Source organism: Neolamprologus multifasciatus, chromosome 11, assembly GCF_963576455.1.
Source record: "Neolamprologus multifasciatus chromosome 11, fNeoMul1.2, whole genome shotgun sequence".
NCBI lineage: Eukaryota > Metazoa > Chordata > Actinopteri > Cichliformes > Cichlidae > Neolamprologus > Neolamprologus multifasciatus.
This window is the reverse complement of record NC_140449.1, coordinates 7,436,063-7,458,639: the sequence shown is the minus strand read 5'-3', so window position 1 is coordinate 7,458,639 and position 22,577 is coordinate 7,436,063. Positions and strand designations below refer to the sequence as shown.

The window sequence follows — 22,577 nt, the reverse complement described above, 5'->3', positions numbered from 1 at the left end:
TACTGCAGTTTATCACTGCTAAAGGTGGTTCTACAAATACTCAATCCTGTACTTGTTTACTTTCAAAACGGTTTCACACGATCGTATATTCACATTTTCTAAATCATTTGCTAAAAAAAGAGGTGAAACACACATTGAACAAAACATTTCTCGTACAGTTTTTTATAGATGACACAAATATATAGGGAGTCAACATAAAACTATCATAAATGCCTTTGTGAATAATAATCATGTGGCAAACGTTTGACATCGTGTCAGCTGTGCAGCGTGTAATTAAAATTTCATAGAAATCACCAGGTAAAAGAAAAGAAAAAGAAAAATATTATGTTTGCATCATACCATATCAACAAATGGGGGAAAGTAAGAAAAGGAAATAAGAAGACAGGAGGGGTCGTCTGGGACCGGGTGGGTTCAGCACAGAGGTGCATGTCTCCGGCTCTAGTTAGCAGTTGTGGGGGCTCGATAACATCTTTAATATTTGATAACAAGATTCTCCAGGTATTGCAAACACTCTAAACCGATATGAGGCAGAGAGAAATATGGCAATGCACAGCAGATCGCACTCGCACGACATTTTCAATCGAGACATCTCAAGGTGATCTTACTGTCTTCTATTTTCCATTCCTGAAACCCATTGCACTCCAAATCCCAATTTCACATCTGTGATAGGAGGAAGAGACTCCTGTCAGCCCTCGCATTAATATACACGGCAATCCGATCAGAAAATTTACAGTCAAGTGTACATAAAGTGCAAACATAGACATGTTAAAGAAAAAAAGAAAAAGAAAAACATCATCATTCATTTTCGATAAAATCCTCAAACACTCAAGCGGGATATAATCAAGAAAATCATTTTTTAAATCACCAGGAAAGCGAACAAATGAGATTGGAGTGATTGTGGTTTTTCGGCATATTAATCCCCTTAGTTTTGGTGATTATCAGAGAATTTGTCAGACTCCACTTAATTACATTCCACAATGACATTTTCAAGAAATAAACAGAGAGTGCGTGCCCCAAACAAGGTATTTCATTACACCCCAAAACGGTGAAAGCTCGAGTGTAATCTCACGTCTGTATCTCTGCAGCGTAAAAGCCTGACATTTTGTGTCCCTGTGCTGTAGGCAAGAAACCGGCTCCTCCAATATGTCCTGAAACCTAATAAGGCAGAAGAACTTGAGGATTTAAAAACTGCCTCCAAAAGCTTGTGTGTTCCTGTGAGATTTATTTTAGTCACAGACAAGATAAGAAGGGCCCATTATCCACCGCTGCTTCAAAAGAGTGCTTTTCTACTTTAATGACAGTGTAAATCAGCCTGCCTATCATTTAAAACCCAAAGTGGAAGTATTACACCTGCCATGGAGCTAATATAAACAAAGACTTTCACCATTTAAAGTCACACAAAGCTGCTGCTATACAGCTAAAAAAAAACATGTAAAAATGAAAGTTGAACGCTGTGCCACTGCAAACTTCTTTTTGTTGCTGCTTTACAATAGAGGATGGCCAGCACTATTAGCAGTGTTGGGAGGGTTACTTTTAAAATGTATTCCATTACAGATTACAGAATACATGCCCCAAAATGTATTCTAACATATTCCGTTACGTTACTCAATGAGAGTATCGTATTCTGAATACTTTGGATTACTTAACATATTATCATGCTGTTTACAACTGCATGAATGTACTATTGCTGTGATTTATTACTGTTACTGAAGGTCCGCGGCTCCGAACCGTAGTAAAGGGACCTCTGACTAATACGGCGGTTCCGTGTAGGCTCGTAGCCGAAAACTAGCTTTACTTTGTTGTCTGGGTCAACTTTGCTAGCGAGAGACAGAGAGAGGCGTTGAAAGGCTGCTCCAACGGAACTCATTGTTTCGGAGGAAAACACGAACACGGTGTACAGTCGAGTCTTAATAGCTTACTTACAACTGGGCTGGTCAGGCACTCTTCTTGGCTGCAGTGGTTATTATTATATTTACATGCTTCCAGCTCCCGTTTCTGCTCGATGACAGCTCGTACTTTTCCTTTTTCTCCCTCCCTCGCTCACAGACACATAACGGGTATGGCAGTCCATTCTCCCTGCAGCACGGACTACACTGCCCATGATGCTACATTCTTTAGAGCTATACCTGTAGCATTCTGCCTATTAGCTTAGCACAACAACAACAAGGCGCTCTCTCACCCAGGAAACACGCAGAGAGAGAGCCCTGTAACCATGGCAACCGTAACGCTGCCTGGAACAACAGAACGTAGCTGTCAAACAAAACCCAAACAGCCCTGACCCGCGACAATATGAAACAGGGAAGTACCGCTGTGTAATCCATTTATTTCAACAAAGTAACTGTATTCTGAATACCACCTTTTTAAACGGTAACTGTAACGGAATACAGTTACTCATATTTTGTATTTTAAATACATAACGGCGGTACATGTATTCCGTTACTCCCCAACACTGACTATTAGATACCATTAAAGAAAACATTGAGCTTTTACACCTCCCCACTTGCCCTTCTCTCCGTTCTGTCTGTGCAACAGAGAGCAATGACGTGTTGCAAGACAAGGCCCACTGTCATTCCACAGTGATGAGGTTTTTGACTGCCGAGGGATTAGCAATGTAAGCCGTGGCATATGTGACTTTGTGGAGGCAGTTTGTTTTGTTTCCTTTGTACTCAGAAGCAGTATGAGGTCAGCTGAGTTAAAGTGAAATGTGAGATGAAAGTAGAAGAAAGAAAGAAGGAAAACTACGTTGCTTTAATTCCTCACAAGCTAAAATTGGATACAGTTTTTCTAACGGTGCCAATATCTGCTGATCAAATCCCAAATATTAGCAATTTAATCCAATCTATCTGAACACCGTGTTTCCCCCCAACATGACATAAAAGCCATTAGCAGTTTAAGCTGTTCTATTAAAAGCCACTACTGTCAATTCTAATTCAAGTGTAAGGCCCATCTTCTTCTTCTTATCTACTCCTCCTCATAAGCCCATTATAAAGCTCCTTCTCCTATCTGGAGCCTCTCATTGGCAGCTGCAGCATAATTCTGACTCACCTATGAGCCATCACTGTTTACTGGGACGCTAACGAGACCGAAAGACGAGAAAGTACACAGCTCCCCGGAGAAAGGGAAAGGAATAAACCGGCGATGTTCAAAACGCAAATTCAATAGCATTTGACTGGCGAAGAAAATGCAGGATAGGTTTTATTATTTTATTCAGGACTTATTTGCGCTGATGTTATGATAGGGTAAAACTGTGGTTAGCGAGTCTGTTTTATAACATGGAGATGGCAGCTCTCTTCCACTTCCAGCTCGCTCACTGTTAAACATGCAGAATGAGAGCAAACCCCCACTTAATGTATTTAATAAGGGTACAGTGAAAGTAGCGATTTGCGATGAAAATGCCATGAAGAGGAAAGAATCAGACAGTGTGGACCTCATTATTTGTCACTGATGAGCAGTTTCACTGGCAGGCGTCCTTTGCTACTCTGTTTATGGGGCCAAAGCTCAAGAGACACTGCAACTGGATTTGGCACTGATTAGTGCAGCTCGCTGTCTTCTTGTATAGTTAGCGATTTGTAGCTACTGACTTGATATCCAGAAATATAGCTACAGACGGCAGCGCTACAAACTCAGTGGGTTTCACTATAATGGTTTGTTTCTCTTTGAATCAAAGAAAAATAATGTCCCTTTTTAACTGAGGTCAACAAACGTTGGTGTTTAATTATAACCTGGAAAAGAAGTAGATACATAAAGTATGCCTGAAATATTATTTTCTGCTATGAGTCAAGTGCCCCTGACTGTAATACTGTTCTGTACAATATATACATGTGTTTGATCCTGTTAACCTAACATTGTTTACCTTATTTTCAGATCGCATGATGTCGGGAGAAAGGTATCACCCTGCATCTACACCCCAGGCCTGCACAACGCTAAGGACTATTATTTACATAGTGAAGGTCACATCTTGCAGGTCTGAATAGAATTTAATTAAGTCAGCAGGATTGACAGTTCTTGATAAAATGCACACTACTCAACTTAATTGCTTTTTGACAGCTCCGCAGAGTTTGCAGAAAGAAGAAATTGGATTAATAGACGGATAACGCTCACGCTCACCTGACTGTGCCATGTGCAGACCACAGCATATCAGACCCTCACAGTGCATGCCAGTCACTGTCTGCGTGCTGCATGCACACAATGGCGTACCACACGAATCGTTAGAGTGAAGTGAAAGTGCAGAAAAACAAACCTTGCGGGGTGAAATCTCCACCAGGCTTTCCATTGTGAGATCTACTTAGGTGCTTTAAGCACCAGCATTGGTTACATCCACAAGGGAATCGGTGCTAATTAAGTTGCAAATGTAAGTAATTAACTGTACCTCGAGGCTAAAATGAGTAGTGATCAACAGAGCCTCACTGTGTACCATTTTTAAGCTCTACATGATCGCGGTCAATGAGTCTGTATATCTACAACAAAAATAAATAAATGTTAAGTTCTTAGAGGAGCATCAAGCAGCTACTTTGAACAACACGTCCGACATATTAAAAGCGAGGATGACAAAGACTTTAAGTCAGTTTTAAATCAGTTTCATCAACATATTTAAATATGAATGGTTGTACCTGGTATTCGTTCGGCCAGAAGGTGCTGACAGCCAGCTCAACCTGATGCCACTGTTTGCCATGAGGCCCCGACGTGTTCCACACTGGACTGCCGAGCGGGCCGCCGTTGACCCGCACATATGCCCGTAGAGCCCCGGGACTGTGGCCATCACGGCTATACAGGAAGTAGCTGAACTGGACGCAGTGCGTGTCATTTTCACTCAGTGTCTGCAGCAGCAGCTGAGCACGATGACCCACGGCATGCTGGGAGGAGTTCACCAGCATATAGGACCCTGGAAAAAAAGCAGGACAGAATGCAGCAATTAATCGCTGTATTCAACATTTATGTGTTATTAAAAGTCGGGGTCATTAACTGTGAAGCCAATTTTTCTGCTGCTCCGTATTGGCCGGTTTAAGCCTGAAAACAATGTAAAAGTATTTTAAATCATTGCGTTCCTGTACACCAGCTGTCTTACATGTGTCAGAAACAGACATCATTTACAAGTTGCGGAAGTGAAGCGTGCATTTTAAAAAAAGTTAACTAGTCTCTCGAATGCCTGAGGTGTTTATTCATTTTAAATTGGAAAATGACGTCAACCACACAGACACTTGCACTATCTTCTACACCTGTGTTTTCCTGAGGCAGTAATAACTTTTTGGACATTCATGTATTTTTCATTCATGTATTTTACAATTTGACTGTGTTGTTTTCTTTAGAAACAAGGGGCAATATTGAAAATCATAGTTTGAGTTTATTTATATATGTAATAATGCATAATGGGAAAATTCACAATCTACAGTACTGCACAAAACTCTTGAGAAACCCATCACTTTTTTATTGTGCTTCGAAAAGGGGAATTAGGTCCAGCAATTTATTGAAACATACATTTAAACGCAGCATGTAAGGCGACTCTAATGAGCTTCAACACAGCTTGAACTGTTATTGCTTTACGTAGCTTTCAGGAATAGTACTCCAGGCTTCTTGAAGGAAAGTTGAAAATACTTCTTTGGATTTTGGCTCCTTTCGTTTTGCAGTAACGTTCAGGTTCAGGCTCTAGTGAGGTCAATCCATGACTAATAGTGTTACTGTGTTTTTCTATCCAGGTATGATTTTGAAGTATTGGTTTTTTTGGAGTCACTGTCATGCTGAGAAATTAGGTTGTTGTTGGTTGTTGTAAATCAGATGCTTTCCAGATACAGGTACTACATGGAAGATCAAAATCTTGCTTCGTAATTCCATTAATTCTGATCTGAAATCCAGACACCGTATTTTATAGATGTTATAGATGCTCATGGTTGTACCCATCTCCTGACCTCCTCCATACATATTGGTGATGATTTGAACCAAAAATTTTGGTGGATTTTGGATCCTTTACTTTGTCAGACCTCTTGCCAATGATTTTCAGTTCAGTTCTTGTGGAATTTGGCACACATCAACCTTCCTCTTTCCCTTCCTTAAGAATGGCTTCTTGACAGTAGTTAGTAGTGGACTGAACAACCATATCCATCTGTCAGGTCCTGTGTCAGGTTTCTGTTAGATTTGTCCTGTTTGTTAAGGACAATTTGAGTTTCCTCAAATTTTTTAAGGACACACTGCACACCATGCAGAAATGTGTCAACCTTTCAGCTACTGGCTGCTTGGGAATCACTTTGTTGATGCAAGAATGATATTTTATGCCTTTTGAACTGTGTTATATTTGGCATTTCTCAGATTCAGCTAAAGAAATTGGAACAAGTTGTGTTTTTGTGACAGGGTCCAACTAGCAACTTTGAAGTGAATCAGAAACAGAATACTTTATTAATCCTCAAGGAAACTGTGTAGACACACATGCTCCAAGACAGTAAGAACAGAAACTAAATACAGGTTGCAACATATAACATAATAGCTCTAATTATAATTGTTATTATATCTGTGTGATACACAAAATTAATATACTTTGACATCAAGTTTCCACTCTTATCTTTCTTATTTTCTCTGTAGAGGATGTAAATGGTAAATGGTAAATGGTCTGTATTTGTATAGCGCTTTACTTGGTCCTAAGGACCCCAAAGCACTTTACACTATACACAATCATCCACCCATTCACACACACATTCACACACACTAGTGATGGCAAGCTACAGTGTAGCCACAGCCGCCCTGGGGCGCACTGACAGAGGCGAGGCTGCCGGACACTGGCGCCACCGGGCCCTCTGACCACCACCAGTAGGCAACGGGTGAAGTGTCTTGCCCACGGACACAACGACCGAGACTGTCGGAGCCGGGGCTCAAACCGGCAACCTTCCGATTACAAGACGAACACCCAACTCTTGAGCCACGATCGTGCAAATGTGCACTCTTTGCTAAGTTGCCCGTCAGCTTAACAAAAAATCAAAACGTTCCTTTGGAAATGGTACAAGGACTGGACTGAGGATGAGTGAAAACGCAGGCAATGTCCAAAGAAAAACTTTGAAACATCTTTAGAAAGCCTGGAGAACTACTGCTCAAGACCGCTATAACAAAATGACAAGAAAGTCTGGCTCCCTGGAAGTAAAATATAAAGAAATGAGGGCTGGCTCATGACTCGCACAGTACCGTACAAGCGTATAACAGGAGGAATGTGAAAAAGAGAGTAAATTAGTTACATTAGTGCTCATACCGCGAACATGTCCATAGCACAGACTTGTTCATCTAATTTAAGTGGCTGAGCTTTGCAAATGAATCACTGAGGCATTTTTGGGAAGCAGACTCCCATGAACCAAGGCAAACATATCAGACAAGGAACAAATCTTTTTTTAACCACTTTTCGCCGTGTGAATCAGAAAGAAGAAAAATGAAGGTATTATCCAGCAAGTCACTGCTATGTGTGTAGGTGGTTAACAAAAGAAAAATTAAATGTGGGCTTTTGAATGTACAGACACATTCAGTTCTGCCGATGGCAGCAGTGAATACCGGAGACAGATGAGGGGACCGAGTGAGAAAAGAAACTGAGTGAGAAAAATGAGCCCATGGCCAGTTTCCCTCTTCCCTCTTCACCAAGGTGACGCCGAGGTAAAAACGAGATTCACAAACCCCCCCCCCCCCCCCCCCCAAAGCCTCCTCTAATCAGGCTAACATAACCCCATTGCCCTTTGCCTCGCATCTGTCCTGCCTTGAGTCTGTGCCCACTAACGTGATTAGCACAACAATGTTTGGAGACCTTCCTGTGTACTCAAATAATCAAGCCTGTTGTCTTTGTACTCCAAGGTCTTTCTGTTCTCAGTCAGAAACAAGCCCGAGAGACCAGACAGTCACAGCCTTGGCGCCAGGTGTCCAGAAGACACTTATTCTCCTCTCAGATGTAATAGCATGTGAATGGTGCAGAAGCCAGACAGAGGAAAAAAATCTTAACATCCCACCGAGTTTGCACCTCTGAAATAGGAGCCTCTCTGACAATAAGCATCTGGGGCAACACACCATACTTACAGAAGTACTCTGAGTTATGAATATAGAAGTCTTTAGCTTTTTTATCCTCATCTCTATTAAACGCCAAACAAGCACCTGATGGAGTCATCCGCTTCTTCACAAGCACAACCAGCCACTGAGAACACACTAATTACCTCTTTGAGCGCAAATAAGACGAAATGCCTAAATTTACAAGCTGATGTTCTACATAATGAGATTGAGATTCACAACCCTTAACCCCGGAGCCATAAAAAAACATTAAATCAAGGAGCTGTATGGCCGCTCATTACGTGAAAGCTATACTTGTGGCCTTTGCTATAAAACCGCATTGCACTGCAGCGCACTGTCAACACCTCCTGATTTGTGTCCTGTCCTGCGCTTGGCATCTCGGCACTCTCATTTCGCTTTGCTTAATTAGATCTTTCAGAGTCCGTCTCCTCTCTCGCACCCTCCAGGCGCACAAGGGACTCATAAAATACCAGAAAAGGGCTGAGGTGCTGAGGCCATACTGTCCTCACTGTGCCTCCTGTTTTTTATATATAGGCATTATTAACACCTTTCTGTTGACTCTGCAATAACGTCACGTGAGAACGGACAGAGCAGCCGCCCTGCTGCCCTTTAACCTGCTTGAAGACTCAAACCGAAGACGGAGTGAAGTCATAAATTTAATAAGGGTTAGCACGTGTGCGTGAAAGCAAATGATGGCGAAAAACTGAAACACTGTGACAAATTAAATGGAGGTCCTGGACACAGTCGGTGCAGTAATCCCGATATACTGGGAGATAATCCACATTAGCTCGCTCAGTATGGGCATTATGTATATTACTTGATTTGATTTGGCAAGTTTTCGAAGCCCTGCCTCTGTGTAAGCAGGAATTTCTGCTTCTAATTAAATGGTTGTGTCTGAGGGCTGAAAAGGCTAAGCAAAAAGCATTTAACAAAAGGAAGCATAATGGGAAATTAATCAAATCTATTTCTACACAATGTGTTTCTTTTTTCTCTTATGTAATCCATTTAGTAAAAAAGTAAATAGACATTGATTTTTTTGTGCCTTTTCTCAGACACAGACAACAAATATATCCCCTTTCTTTTAAAGGGAATTAACACTTTAAATAAGATACAAAGATATAATTTAATTCGAGCACACATAAGGCGGGAGACTGGAAGACCTCCGTGTACTTCAGAACCAATGTTGAACAGCGTGAACGGAACATGAAGAAAACGAAATGTTTTCAGGCATAAACTGAAGTGGGTGACGGTGCGACAAAATGTCTTTTTGCAGCAGCACTCTCTGCACACTCCATCTGACCTTGTTTGCCAAGTCTATATTATGGAGACAGAACATCTCTGCAGGGCCCTGTGCAAGACGGAGACAAGAAAAGGAAGGGCAACACCTATTCAATTTCCTCTCAATAACTGACACTTTGGAGAAGGCGTCGATTTTTGATTAAAAAAAAAAAACAAGCGAAAGAAAGAAGACCTCATCGGGGTCAAAGGGCTGCCTGCGAAGTGGTCCAACTTCAGAGTGCATTGCAGTGATGGGATTGTTAATATTAACCGTTAAGGCCAGTGAATTCAAGTTTACCTTGAGATAGGGACACGGAACAACATCTTAAGAAGAAACTGCGGAGATGAAAAAATTGTTATGTCCTAGCGAGTCATCTTCGGGAAGTAAAGAAGAGGTCAGACTGAATTGTTACTGTCTTGCACACACAAAGTAATGACACCGTTCAGTCACTCGAAAAAACCCTTGGATTTATCTGAAAAGCGCTCCTCAACCAGAGTTTGTCTGCTTTTATTATAGTCATCATCTCATTGATTGAACACCTGAACTGTAGCGTTCAGCGTGTCATTAGCACCTAAAACTGACCTAAACTGTGGCGTAAAGTCACTTTTGCTTCAGTGACACCTGCCGTTCATCCATTCAAACAACCAAATGTATTTCAGGTCTATAAGGCAACATCTGAAAAGTCTACAGCTATGATGGCAAACTGTTCATGTTGCTGTATCACCACTAATGTTGAATACTGAGGTGTATTGATCAATTTTCATGTTTACATTCAGTTTTTTAGCATTTTATGAAGTGGTTCAACACAAAATTTAAAACAAATATGTTTTTCAAGCTGCCCACACAGGAAGCCATTTGTTCATCGTGCATCGCTTTCAAGCTGACAGTTGGTCGCTTGTGAGCATTGCAGGTAACCTTGGAAACCCTCTACAGTATTTAGGTCATGCATCAAACAACAGTATCCTGCACTCTTATTGGTCGTCGCTTTAATCACTGAAGTGAGTTGCTGTTGAGACGAGTTTCTCTTGGGTCCCATCCGCTTTGTGTCTCCAGGGTTATTTTGACCATAGCTGCTTGGAGTTGTCAAATATCACTGGCTTTCTATGGTTACTCCATCGCTGCAAATCACCTCCAGTGTGGACACAGCTAAAAAGCATCTTAATTCAATCGTGGGGCGATCGTGGCTCAAAAGTTGGGAGTTTGCCTTGTAATCGGAAGGTTGCCGGTTCGAGCCCCGGCTCGGACAGTCTCGGTCGTTGTGTCCTTGGGCAAGACACTTCACCTACCGCCTACTGGTGTTGGCCAGAAGGGCCGATGGCGCGATATGGCAGCCTCGCTTCTGTCAGTCTGCCCCAGGGCAGCTGTGGCTACAACTGTAGCTTGCCTCCACCAGTGTGTGAATGTGAGAGTGAATGGGTGGATGACTGGATGTGTAAAGCGCTTTGGGGTCCCTAGGCGGGACTAGTAAAAGCGCTATACAAATACAGGCCATTTACCATTTTAATTGGAGACAAACTAAGTGCAAAACAGTTTTCTCTTTCTTCATTTTACCATGCTTCTTGCTGAGAACTATATGGAACTGCCCATGTCCTCTGACTCTACCCTGCTGCTGAGCAGTGTTGTGGGTAACGCTTTCCAAAGTAATGTATCACTGTAATCTCATAAATTCAACACTAAATTCAGTAATTACATTACAGTTACAATTATGTTGTTACTTGAATTACAAAGGTTTTTCAGTTATCTGAATGATGGCTGGACAGAAAGAAAAAACATCAAACATATTTGATCCTTCCTGAACACAATCACCGCTAACATGAGCTGAAATATGCATCAAGGAGGAAAACAGCGGTCCGCTCTAAAACTCTTGAGGAGAGGAGATATGAACATTAGGTTTATTTTTATTGCACGAAAGAACAAGAGCATGATGATAAAGTGCAGACTATATCAGGACACATAATTATTGCATTGCAGTGCTAGCACAACATTAGTTCAAGCATCTGCAGCATGAGACAGAAAACCCAGAACCCAGAGTGAGCTGCAACAGGTAACAAAGTCATGGTAGCATCACTGTGGCGTTCGCTTTGAAGACTCTTTGGGCGCTTTTCAACTTTACTTTTTCTTGTAGATTTTGTAAACACTAAAAGAAAGATTGTATTTTTGTCCTCATGGGAGTTTGTGTCCGTGTATGAGACTGTAGGTTCTGGTTTATATAGTTAACTAATATTTATGTGACAGTGCTTCTTACACATCATGTAAGAAGTAACGTGAAAATAATGTATTGACAATGTTGGGAAGGTTACTTCTAAAATGTATTCCATTACAGAATACAGAATACATGCCCCAAAATGTATTCTGTAACGTATTCTGAATACTTTGGATTACTTAATATATTACCATGCATTTTACAACTACATGAATGTACTATTGCTGTGATTTATTACTGTTACTGAAGGTCCGTGGCTCCGAACCGTAGTAAAGGGACCTCTGGCTAATACGGTGGGTTCTGTGTCGGGCTCATAGCTGAAAACTAGCTTTACTTTGTTGTCTGGGTCAACTTTGCTAGCAGAGACAGAGAGGCGTTGAAAGGCTGCTCCAACGGAACTTATTGTTTTTGGAGGAAAACACGAACACAGCGTACAGTCGAGTCTTAATAGCTTACTTACAGCTGGGCTCGTCAGGCACTCTTCTTGGCTGCAGTGGTTATTATTATATTTACATGCTTCCAGCTCCCGTTTTTGCTCGATGACAGCTCGTACTCACAGACACATAACGTGTATGGCAGTCCATTCTCCCTGCAGCACGGACTACACTGCCTATGATGCTACATTCTTTAGAGCTATACCTGTAGCATTCTGCCTATTAGCTTAGCACAACAACAACAAGGCGCTCTCTCGCCCAGGAAACACGCAGAGAGAGAGCGTCACCCTGTAACCATGGCAACCGTAACGCTGCCTGGAACAACAGAACGTAGCTGTCAAACAAAACCCAAACAGTCCTGACCCGCCACAATATGAAACAGTGAAGTACCGCCGTGTAATCCATTTATTTCAACAAAGTAACTGTATTCTAAATACCACCTTTTTAAACGATAACTGTAACGGAATACAGTTACTCATATTTTGTATTTTAAATACGTAACGGCGGTACATGTATTCCGTTACCCCCCAACACTGTGTATTGAGTAGTTACTACTTACCTTTAAGAAAAGTAATGAGTATTCTGTAATACACTTTTCTGAGTAAATACACCAACACTGTTGCTAAGTAACTTTAACAAATCTTCCCAAAGGCAAATGTTGCTGCTCACAGTATCTTTTCCGTCTCAGGAGAAAATAATCAACTTCATTTAAGGAGCCTGATGAATTCTGACCTGTTTCTGGTGAACTGCCCTTTGGGAGAATTAAGGAGCGAAACAACAAATCAATTACTGTCTAATTATCCTGCGTAGGTTGAAAATAACTAGAGAAACCCAGTTCTCTTAGGTTGTCTTTAATTTTGAGTTTAACACCCTCATGGAGCGATCAATAAACAAAAAAAGGAAAAAGCTTGTAGGATTCAGATCTTGGCATTGTCTGACTTTGGTGTCAGATGAAGTGCATGCAATGCTGAGAACAATGCAAGCTACCATACTTTTGCCATTAATGAAAAGTGAAAGTACAATAAAGTGTTACTCATCATATTTTCCTTGCATTTAAATCTGGAAGTCACTCTTGACAGAATTCAGCATGAAATACCCCACGCTGCTCTTTCTTTCAGCAGCCAGCAGATCATCACCTTAAACGTGCAGTACCAATCATCGCACGTCACCAGCACCAAAAACACAGCATGAGCAACTCAACTGCAAATATAAAGAAAAAGACAAACTGCACCTCGGTATGACAGACTGACGCACGCCAATGCAGCCCTTCCAAATGCTATAACACAAGTGACGTGCAGTTTATAGACACAAAGAGGTGACGGTTTGTTATCGGCTCACTCCCTGGTGGGACACAGAGTACATCCCCACTGTGGGGCCCACTCAAACAGGTTTTGCGTCTCACACTATAGTATTATACCGAGGTTATGCATGCAATATTTTATTGAGAGAATTGAAGCAGACATTTAAATGTAACACAAAATGATTTTCTTTAGGATTTAATTACATCCTCCTACACTCCTACTCCCACATGGAGTAACTAGTAAAGAAATATTTAGTAATTACAGCTAATAATGACGCTAACGCTAACTTAGAGTGTTCTTTTGTACGTCTGATAAATTATTTTGAGAGAATAATCTGAAACAATTTGTTGATAAATAAAGAAGTTTTAATGATCCACACAATCTTAATTTGAAAACAATAGAATTAAAAGCTTCCAGATAATTACGTGGCTTTAAAATACTTTAAATAATTTGAAAAAGTATGTGCTGAATATATCAAAACAACTAGTTTTGTGATCAAGGGGCAACCTCCAGAGCTAAAAGTTAAGCTACAAACTGCAGTACCTGTAGCACATGAGGCCGACTAAAATTGGCTTCTATGGATAGATTCTCCCATCATAACAACTGTAGCAGGGATCAATTTTACTATAACTCATCCACCTGGACATTTGATGTGTGGGTGTGGCTCCAATAATGCCAGTCAGCGTCTGGTAGGACTCATTTCTTTGAGACTTCTTAAACTGTGTGTTCTTTTAGTCTTTTGAAGAATTTTTAATAGCTTATCTGATTATTACAGAGTCTCCACGAAGTCTGAGCTCCAGTTTTGGTGAATAAAATTCCAGTTTTTATTAATCCAAATCATTTAAATTCATTTATTACAGTGGGGCCTTTAGCTTACAATATAAAGCTCCTTGAGTTGACTGTTGTGATTTGGCTCTATATAAATGCAATTGAATAGAATCTTTCATACAGTCTGTGGTTGTGAGACATCATGCAGATCTTAGAGACATCTCTGAGAACAGGAAAAAACCTTCAGAGTTGAGAATTAATTTTGATCAGTGAGATCATACTCTGGATTTTCATTCTTTTGGATCTCACCGTCATCTTTAAGAACTGGTTTAGAACAGAAATCAATGCAGTTTGAGATCTTAAATTGAGGTTGAAGGATATTTCTCAGGACCTGAATTTAAGAAGTATGGTGAAATGACCAAATTCTCATTCTGATAGTAAATTGATCCCGACTTTCAAGAAGAGTTTTGACAGAAAACTGTTTTTTTTTTTTTAAATTTCCCTTTCATCCCTGAGGTTCTGATAAGTGAAATAAAAATGCTATTAAATGGATTTACTGCTTATTTACAAAGAGATTCCAGTTTGTTCGATTTTATTTTATTTTATTTTTGCTTCATTTATTTTCTTCGCTTCTGATGCTAACTACGTAGTTAGTTACTACTAGTTAACTACGGTCTGATTATCCAATGAGACCATATCCCATCACTATGGTAGCACAATGGTAGGTGGTTTCATCTTCTTCTTCTTTCACCTGATCATTATAAGAGTTTTGCCACAGGATCGGTACAGTACAATAAACCAGTATCTTTTTACCATAATTTCCTAGTTTATTATCAAATATCAGGTTCTGTGATGACTGAAAACCACATTTAATGTGTATTTAAAAAGTCAAAAAGCTTTTGAATACACTAGAATGTAATTTATTTGTATATCCACTGACACTGTGAATCTGAGAATTAAAAAAATAGTATATTTTAAGTCACTTTTAAAAACTTTAATCTGATGATCTGATCTTCCCCACCATTTTTTTCCCCTGCTGCAATTTTTATTATTAAAGCTAAAGACTAGAGCATAGATCAAGTTATTCAGATCACACTGCAGTGTATAACGCTGCAATGCATACCCACACATGCAATGCATACACAGCAGCACCTTTCATGAATTATATTCTGAAGCACCATAAAATCTGATAAAATTCTATCTATCCATTGATGTTATTCCCGAGGGCAAAAAAGAACATCCATAACAAAATTAGGGCCCATCCACCACATCATAATTCATACCGTGCACCACTGCACTACAGGCTGGTCACAGGCTGCATGTGACACTATCTGTGACAAGCCACAATGGACACAAAACACAAAGCCGGGCGATAAACTGAGAACAGGATTTGGATTGTGCACTGCATCGGGATCACAAATTAAGCAAAGTATAAAAAGGTAAAGACAAAATAAAGCTGTTAAGAAGGAAGATTGTCAGAGGAAAAATGGGAGAAATAACATGAAAACACAACAAAAGGATAAAGTATATTCTTTGTTTATCCACCTACCGTACCAAAGGCACCAAACATTCCTCAGTAAAGCCTTGTTTGTCTAACATCCAAGGCCAAAGTCCAAGTAATCTCAAACACGCAAGAGAGTAGCAGGCCTACAGGTCTGACAATAATGGGATCAATGGCTGTGTTAGGGTTTAAGAAATGTCCTTGATGCTGCTTGCTGTGCCATTACTGTTAGTCTGAGTCGCTGCCACCTCTTTGCACTTTGGCCTTGATGTTCATCTTTTCCCCGTGTCTTCATCATGCACTCTCTCTATTGAGGTCATATGGGATTTCAGACTCAATCTCTGAGGGTGCCCTAACTCTGTTTATTTGCTGCTGTTTGCAATATCCTCCAAGTAGAAGAAGCTACTTTCAGCTGCTCCCTTATTCACAAGGGGTCTTCATAGCGGGTAACTCCAAATGTTTTGATTGGTCACGAGTTCTACCCCGGGATTGTTGTCTCCTCCGGGAATCGTCAGGCAAATGTGTAAACCACTACACGATGGAGCCACTGTAACATCCTATAAATAAATAAAGAGGGGGGAAGAGTGGGCATCGGCGTGAAAAGTACATCGCCATTGTCATTTCCTGGCGTTTGGTCTCACACTGAGAGATGTAGTTCACAGATCTAAAACCGCCTCATTATGTAGCAAAATTGTCCACAGAACCATAACAGCTTTCAGTGGAAGATGCCACAGTCTTGTCGCTAACACCACATGTTAATGTGGTTATTATCCATCGCTGCAGAAAACAAATGGCAGATAAAATTGTTCTTTGATTCTTTGTTGGGGTTTTTTCGCCTGTCTGACCTTATCGATAATTTGAGGCAGGCCTGGAAGTGTGTAAACAACGTAGATGGAGGCTTTGATAAAAGGAAACCCGTTGGGAGGATGGACAACTTCTCTTCCTAATGGAAGATCTCATACAGGGACAAACCAATAATAAGACATCACACAGACTTAATCGACCGACAGCAATAACACACAATGAGAGTGTTCCTACTAAGAGGCTGAGGATGACCTTATACTCAAAAAGAAAAGCAGCACAACAGTTTCATCTGAGCATATGGCAGTAAAGTGTTATGGCTGCCATTTTTTTGTCAGCATCCATTTTCATCTGTGAGGGATTTACAATACCCTCTTCATTTTGATGCTTCCAACTATGCTTTCTTACAAAATTCAAGTCATTCTTTTTGTATTACTATTATTCTGCAGAACAACAGTTCACTTTCACTTCACTTTTCTCGCCTACGTGCATCAGTTATAAATTAAAACTGCTTTATTGGTTGGAGCTCATCAGTTAATTAAGTCACTGTTGGTTATCCTTTAAGCAGAAACCTCACAAAAGGAGTTTATGCAAAGAATATGGAAATACGGAGACAAACCTTGTTATAGTCAGGAGTGTAGAGAGTATTAAATGTTATAATAACTCTGTAATGCAAAGATGTCTGTTCTAAGCAGCATAAGCCAGTATTTTTCCTGCTGGCACTCTGGTCTGAGCTGTTTATAAAGCTGTAAAAGTACAAGATGAAAGAATAAAGCCTAAAAAAACTTGTTTTTAGCTACCAAATCTATCTGGTTATTCTACACATGGCCTTTTTATGTCACTGAAACTAAGAACTGTGACCCAGCATCTTGAGTTTATTTTTAGTTAGGGTTTAGTTGAGTTTTAATAGTTTTGTGTTTCATCTGTTTCCTTGTTTATGAGTCTTTTCCTGTCCTCTGTGTTAGTCTGTCTTGTCCTCTGTGTTTAACTTTTGGTTATGCTCGTGCTTCTTTTATTTTGAAAGTCTTGTCTTTCCATGTTCAGTGTGTTTAGTTTTGCTTCCCCTGCGGCGTCAGGGTTATTTGTGTCAGCTGTGTTTCCCCAGGTGTTTCCACTTCCCTCTTCTGTGTATTTCCTCTGTCTCCCTCCCACTGTGTCGGTTTGTCTGTCCATCTCGCTTCATGTCACGTCAGGTCTCAGGATGTTTCAAGCTACTGTTCAAGTCCATGTTCATGTTCATGTTTAGATTACTTCACGCCAAAGTTGTGCATGTACTTGTTCAGTTTCATGTTCTGGTTTCACGTTCTAGTTTTCATGTGTAGTTTAGCTGTCCCCCGTTTAGTCTAGTTTGGTTATGCCCCCGTTCGCCCTGCTGTGTTTTGTGTTCGTGTATTCGGCCTATTAAACGGCTCGCTTTGTGTTACACTTAGATTCCTTCTCTTCCGTGTTTACATTTTAGTCTCCTTCACAAGCACACCGGCCATCCGGTCGTAACAAGAACAGGGGTGGAAGGTTCATTTTCTCCATTTTATCTCTTTATAAACTGCTACTAGTTACATTAGATCAGACGTTCCCAAAGTGTGGGGCCCGCCCCCTAGGGGGGGCGCAGAGCCATTGCAGGGGGGGCGCGGCATGAAAAGGGAAAAAAAACAAAAACAAAAAAAACAATGCTTGGACACTGCTAGCACGGGGCGCCCACACAAACGCAAAGCAGGAGATGAAGCATCGCTGAATATGTTTCCAAACCAACTTCATTCTAAGCCAAAGACTAGAAAATATGGTGAAGCACATCTTCCCTTTGGTTTTACCTGCACAAGTGCCGAGGTAGGTCTCCCTGCAGGATTGGTTTTCCCTTCGTCGGGAGCAGCGCTGGGCTGTTTAAATCACGGACAAACAGTATCCCACATTCTTGATTTGTAGTTCACAAACACTTGTTGTAATGACTAACTACTCCTGACATTTTGGAGATGCTAGCTCTTTATACAGTAAAGTTACAGTGGGATACAAATAATATCAGGCTGATCCTGCCACAATGTTTTTGAACCCATTTTGCAGAGGGATTTTTTGAAAAATGTATTGATAGCAATGTTAAATATTATTACACAGGAAAAAAAAAAACAACTACATGTAAAATAATTACACCGTGACGCCTCTGCCTTTGGAGGACGTGTTCTTGCGTGCGTGCGCGCGCGAGGGGGGGGGGGGGGGGGGGGGGCGCGAACATTTTTCTCGTAAAACAAGGGGGGCCCAGCAAAAAAAGTTTGGGAACCACTGCATTAGATGATGAAATAGTGAAACAGACAGAGTAAAAATCCAGCATTTAATCTCTATTTAATCATGATTTCCAAAAGAGTGGGAGCCAGATGTGGTTCACAGCCCATTCAATGGCCAGGTCTGTTTTAGAAGAACTGCTGCTGCACAGCTGGATGCCAACTCCATAAACAAGCAGGCTAATGTGTTGGTTTTCTTCTTTTTGTTGTAGTTGTCTGTTGACCGAGTATCTTATACCACCATGACCAGCTGAGCTATGATTGGACAGTTGCTGTTTGCAGAGGTCTATCTAAAGCTCAACAAAAGGAAAGAACATTCATTGAATTCACATTATGCAACCTACAAACTTCACACTAATAGAAATGGCATTTTCTTTCTGTTCTTTTCCAGAGTGAAAATTTGACATTTACTTCAGCAAATCACACGTCTGCTCACACACAGACTACAATGTCAGACATGTGAAAACATCACTCCTAGCTGGATAGGGAACCTTCTCCATTGCGGCTGGATCAATAGAGCAGCTTACTGCTTTGCATCAGGGCATGAAGGACAGACAGGTTTTCTATTCTCAAGGCTGACACACCACCTGAAGTGCAGAACCTAATCTCATTTTCAGCCCCCACCCATTCTATCATTCACAGCTCCACCTCTGTCATACTCATTCTCTTGCATTCATATCATTTTTCATTATCACCGCCGCCATCCATCAAGTAGCTTCACTCTCCCACACACAACATTCAAAGCAGTGAACATTATTGACATTTTCTGTTCTTTAAAACAATCTGCCCCTTTCGGCTGTAGTATTTTTCATTGACCAGAGATCAACTTCAAATAGCATCTCCTCTGTCATTCATTTCTAAATGCTAATAATGGACGTGTCACTTCCTCAATTTATCATTTTTCATCTCCTATTTCGAGGACTTCAAAGTATTCTTATTTATCTGCTCGCCGTGTCCTCGTTTCTTTGACTTCACTGTTCTCCAAAGAACTAATTTAAAATGCAAAAGCGGACCAAAGGGTGACAGAAAGAAAAAGTATTGAATTAGGCTGTACGGTGCCACGGGGCACTTCTAACCTTTTTCCAGTACTTTTCCTTTATCTACACTGTTAACAACTCATCTCCTTTTTTCTGCTCTTGACTTTATCTTTTCCAAGCAAGCACAGTGACTGGTTTCTCTACAGGTCTTTATCGCCCGTGGGGCCGAGCAGACCATTACCAATCCCTCTGGGGACAGCCCTGCACGCACCGGGTGGAAACGAAGAGAGTAAGGGAGAAGGAGGCCAGCTGAGGACTGATGTTCGAGCGCAAAATAAATGAATTACAACTGCTATTGTCAAAGTAGCTAGTGCCTTCCAGCATTTGAGAAAGATAAGGCCACGTCAGCAAGTGTTGTTGTCTTCCTTCCAAGGAGAGAGGCGGCTGGCGCTGACCTTTTGAATCGTCCTCCAGGCAGTTCAGGATCAACTGCCAGATTTGGCCAGAAGAGAAGCAGCTGAGTGGACATGAATAAAAAAGTGGAAGTGAGACAGATTTTCTCTTCTTGACTGTTTCTTTTTATGCGTTAGAACTCCAAAAAGGCTCTACTGTCTTTGACTGCACAGAGGAAGAATGGACAACTGGTGCTTACATGATGATAATTCAGGCAAATAAAATAGCAATCAGCAAACATAACACTATATTCAACACACGTGATTGCTAAAGCAGTAGCATGAAAAAAGCTGCTGTATGCTGCAAAAAAAAGCTGCTGTATGTATAAACTGTATCTCTAATTTAATTGGACATTGTTAAGAATGCCACCGTTTCACATATTTTACCCAACTCCTGTGTTGGGACTAAAAAGGAGCACTTGAAGGCAATCACAAAGCCATACCTCAAGTGTGTTCACTGATTATTTCCTCTTATGTGCTTAAAGGTCTGCTAATCAAAAAAATATCTCCCGCTGCAGTCCCGCATATTCTTAGCACTACATGGCTGACCATCCATGGAACAGCCTAATCATACGCAAGCCCTCGTGAGGAAAAAGCGTTCCCTAACTCAGAATGGAACAACATGAACACAGGAATCATCCGGCATTAAAAAAGACGTTTTCTGCGCATGCACGAGTGACTCTATTTGCACTAGTTGTTCCAACCACAGCCAGACCGACATAGGTGGGGTTATCAGCAGCCCTGAGCCTTCACTAGCTTTGGCCACAATCCAGCCTACTGTATATCAGATATTAACTCATTAACAGAGATTAGTTTAGTTATTAAACCTATACTACTTTTAATACATTGCAGTCTGTTAAAATGTAACCTACCCCTTAAAACTTAGACACTAATGAGCAGGAACTGCAATTTTGCTGTGTGACTGAGGAGTCATTTGTAAGGCAGAGACTTGACCGTACACACTTTAACATATTTGGTGTAAATAAATAACAATTGGACATTTTCTAATGTACATTTTTCCTACTTGACTGTCACCACCTTGTTTACAGCTCTCTGCTACCTGCAGTGTCAATATGCATGTCCCAGCTTGTTTGTTACACGGTGTGCTTAGCAACAGTGTATGTGTGTGTGTGCACATGAGACAATGAGGATAAGATCTCCCCTGGGGTTTCAAAGGTCGGTCAGTGGTGCAATTAACCATGCAATCAGGCTCTAACCTCTATTGCTAAAAGACAAACTAGATAACCACGTGGCCCTGATTCATTTCGTCTCCATTCAGTCTGTAAAGTGTCTATCAGCATCACTCTCAGCAGCATGGTTAAAGAGCAATCCCACACCACTGTTCTACAAAATGAACATGTCCTAAGGCCCAGCCAGACCGCTAAGAACCAGCTTCTATCAGGTCTGTGTTTATTTTTTAATTATGCATTAAGATATTAAGATTTTTTTTAGGACAGTAATCACCTCTAAATGCATTTCCTTTTTACATCAGTTTGATGCTACTCCAATCCACAGCCAAAAAGATGCATCAAGGCTCATCAAATTTGGAAGTGTGGACCTGACAACAGCTGTGATACGCCAGACTGGTCAACCTCATCTTCCTCTGTAGCGTACTGGAGGCCAAGAAGCTGCAAACAGACGCAGTCTGGGCGTGTGGCGAAAGAAGCCGAGACTTTCTTCCCGTCTTGCTCAGTTGTGGCTCAGGGGTGGTGCAGAAATCCATAACCCTCACCTCCTGACACTTAGCAGCACTTTATCAGCCAGTCATCACCCGCAGAGAACACATCGCACAGCCCTGGAAAACACGCTCTGTCCCTTAAGTATATTTAAAAAGCTTTCATAACAGCAGATACAATATTGATAAAGTGTGGTGCCTCTTTATATCACTATCCATTAAGATCAGTAAAATAGGTGTGTGTTTTGTTTTGTTTTTTCATTAGGTAAAAAAAAAAAACACATTAAGTTAAAATGCTGTGATATGCTGATAGCCTCTTAAGACCCAACACTGTATTCAGGCAATTTTAATAGTTAATTACAGATGCAGTGGCTGCTTGACATTTACATAAAAATTAGATTTTCTGAATTTAACTTGTATGGTTTAGAACTCTTCTGCTATTTGTCTTCACAGAATCTAAGCACGGGAAAAGGGGATCTATTTGTGCAAAAAACTATAAAATAACAATACTAATGAAATGTTTGAGGAAGCGTTCATAAATCAGCTTTTTCATAACATTTAATTATGTGCACCTAACAACCGAGCATATGTTCAAATGTAACTCAGGTGCAGCTCTCTGACAATAATAGCTTGAGAATATACACATATGGCTCTGCTTCACTGTCCTACATTCAATGCCAAGGGTATTCACACATTCCTCTCTAAAGCCTGCCCATTTAGTTTCACTGCAGCAACCAGGCCTTAAGGGCTTCATGCCTATTAGTGGTTCCCCTTAGCAACGCTGCCTGGACAACACGTCCATCCCATCTTGACCGAAGCAGGGGAAAAATTTGACACTGCGATGCACTGTTCCAGTTTATCTAGAGGTGTTTTATAAATACAGTACTGCCAAAT

General features: G+C 40.9%; 1 protein-coding gene and 1 long non-coding RNA gene across 5 annotated transcripts in view; one reads left to right on the top strand and one right to left on the bottom strand.

Annotated features, from left to right (window-relative positions):
• ptprub (protein tyrosine phosphatase receptor type Ub) overlaps positions 1 to 22,577 on the bottom strand; it is a 200,747-nt gene that overhangs the window by 93,836 nt on the left and 84,334 nt on the right. For all 4 annotated transcript variants that reach the window (XM_085178198.1, XM_085178199.1, XM_085178200.1 and 1 more), the window contains exon 3: positions 4,611 to 4,882. In XM_085178198.1, the coding sequence (XP_085034324.1) occupies positions 4,611 to 4,882 (272 nt within the window). The remainder of the gene's footprint in view (positions 1 to 4,610; positions 4,883 to 22,577) is intronic.
• On the top strand, positions 1,550 to 4,292 carry LOC146507734 (uncharacterized). The gene is made up of 2 exons (XR_014876956.1): positions 1,550 to 3,964; positions 4,048 to 4,292. It is a non-coding gene; the product is annotated as an uncharacterized LOC146507734 (long non-coding RNA).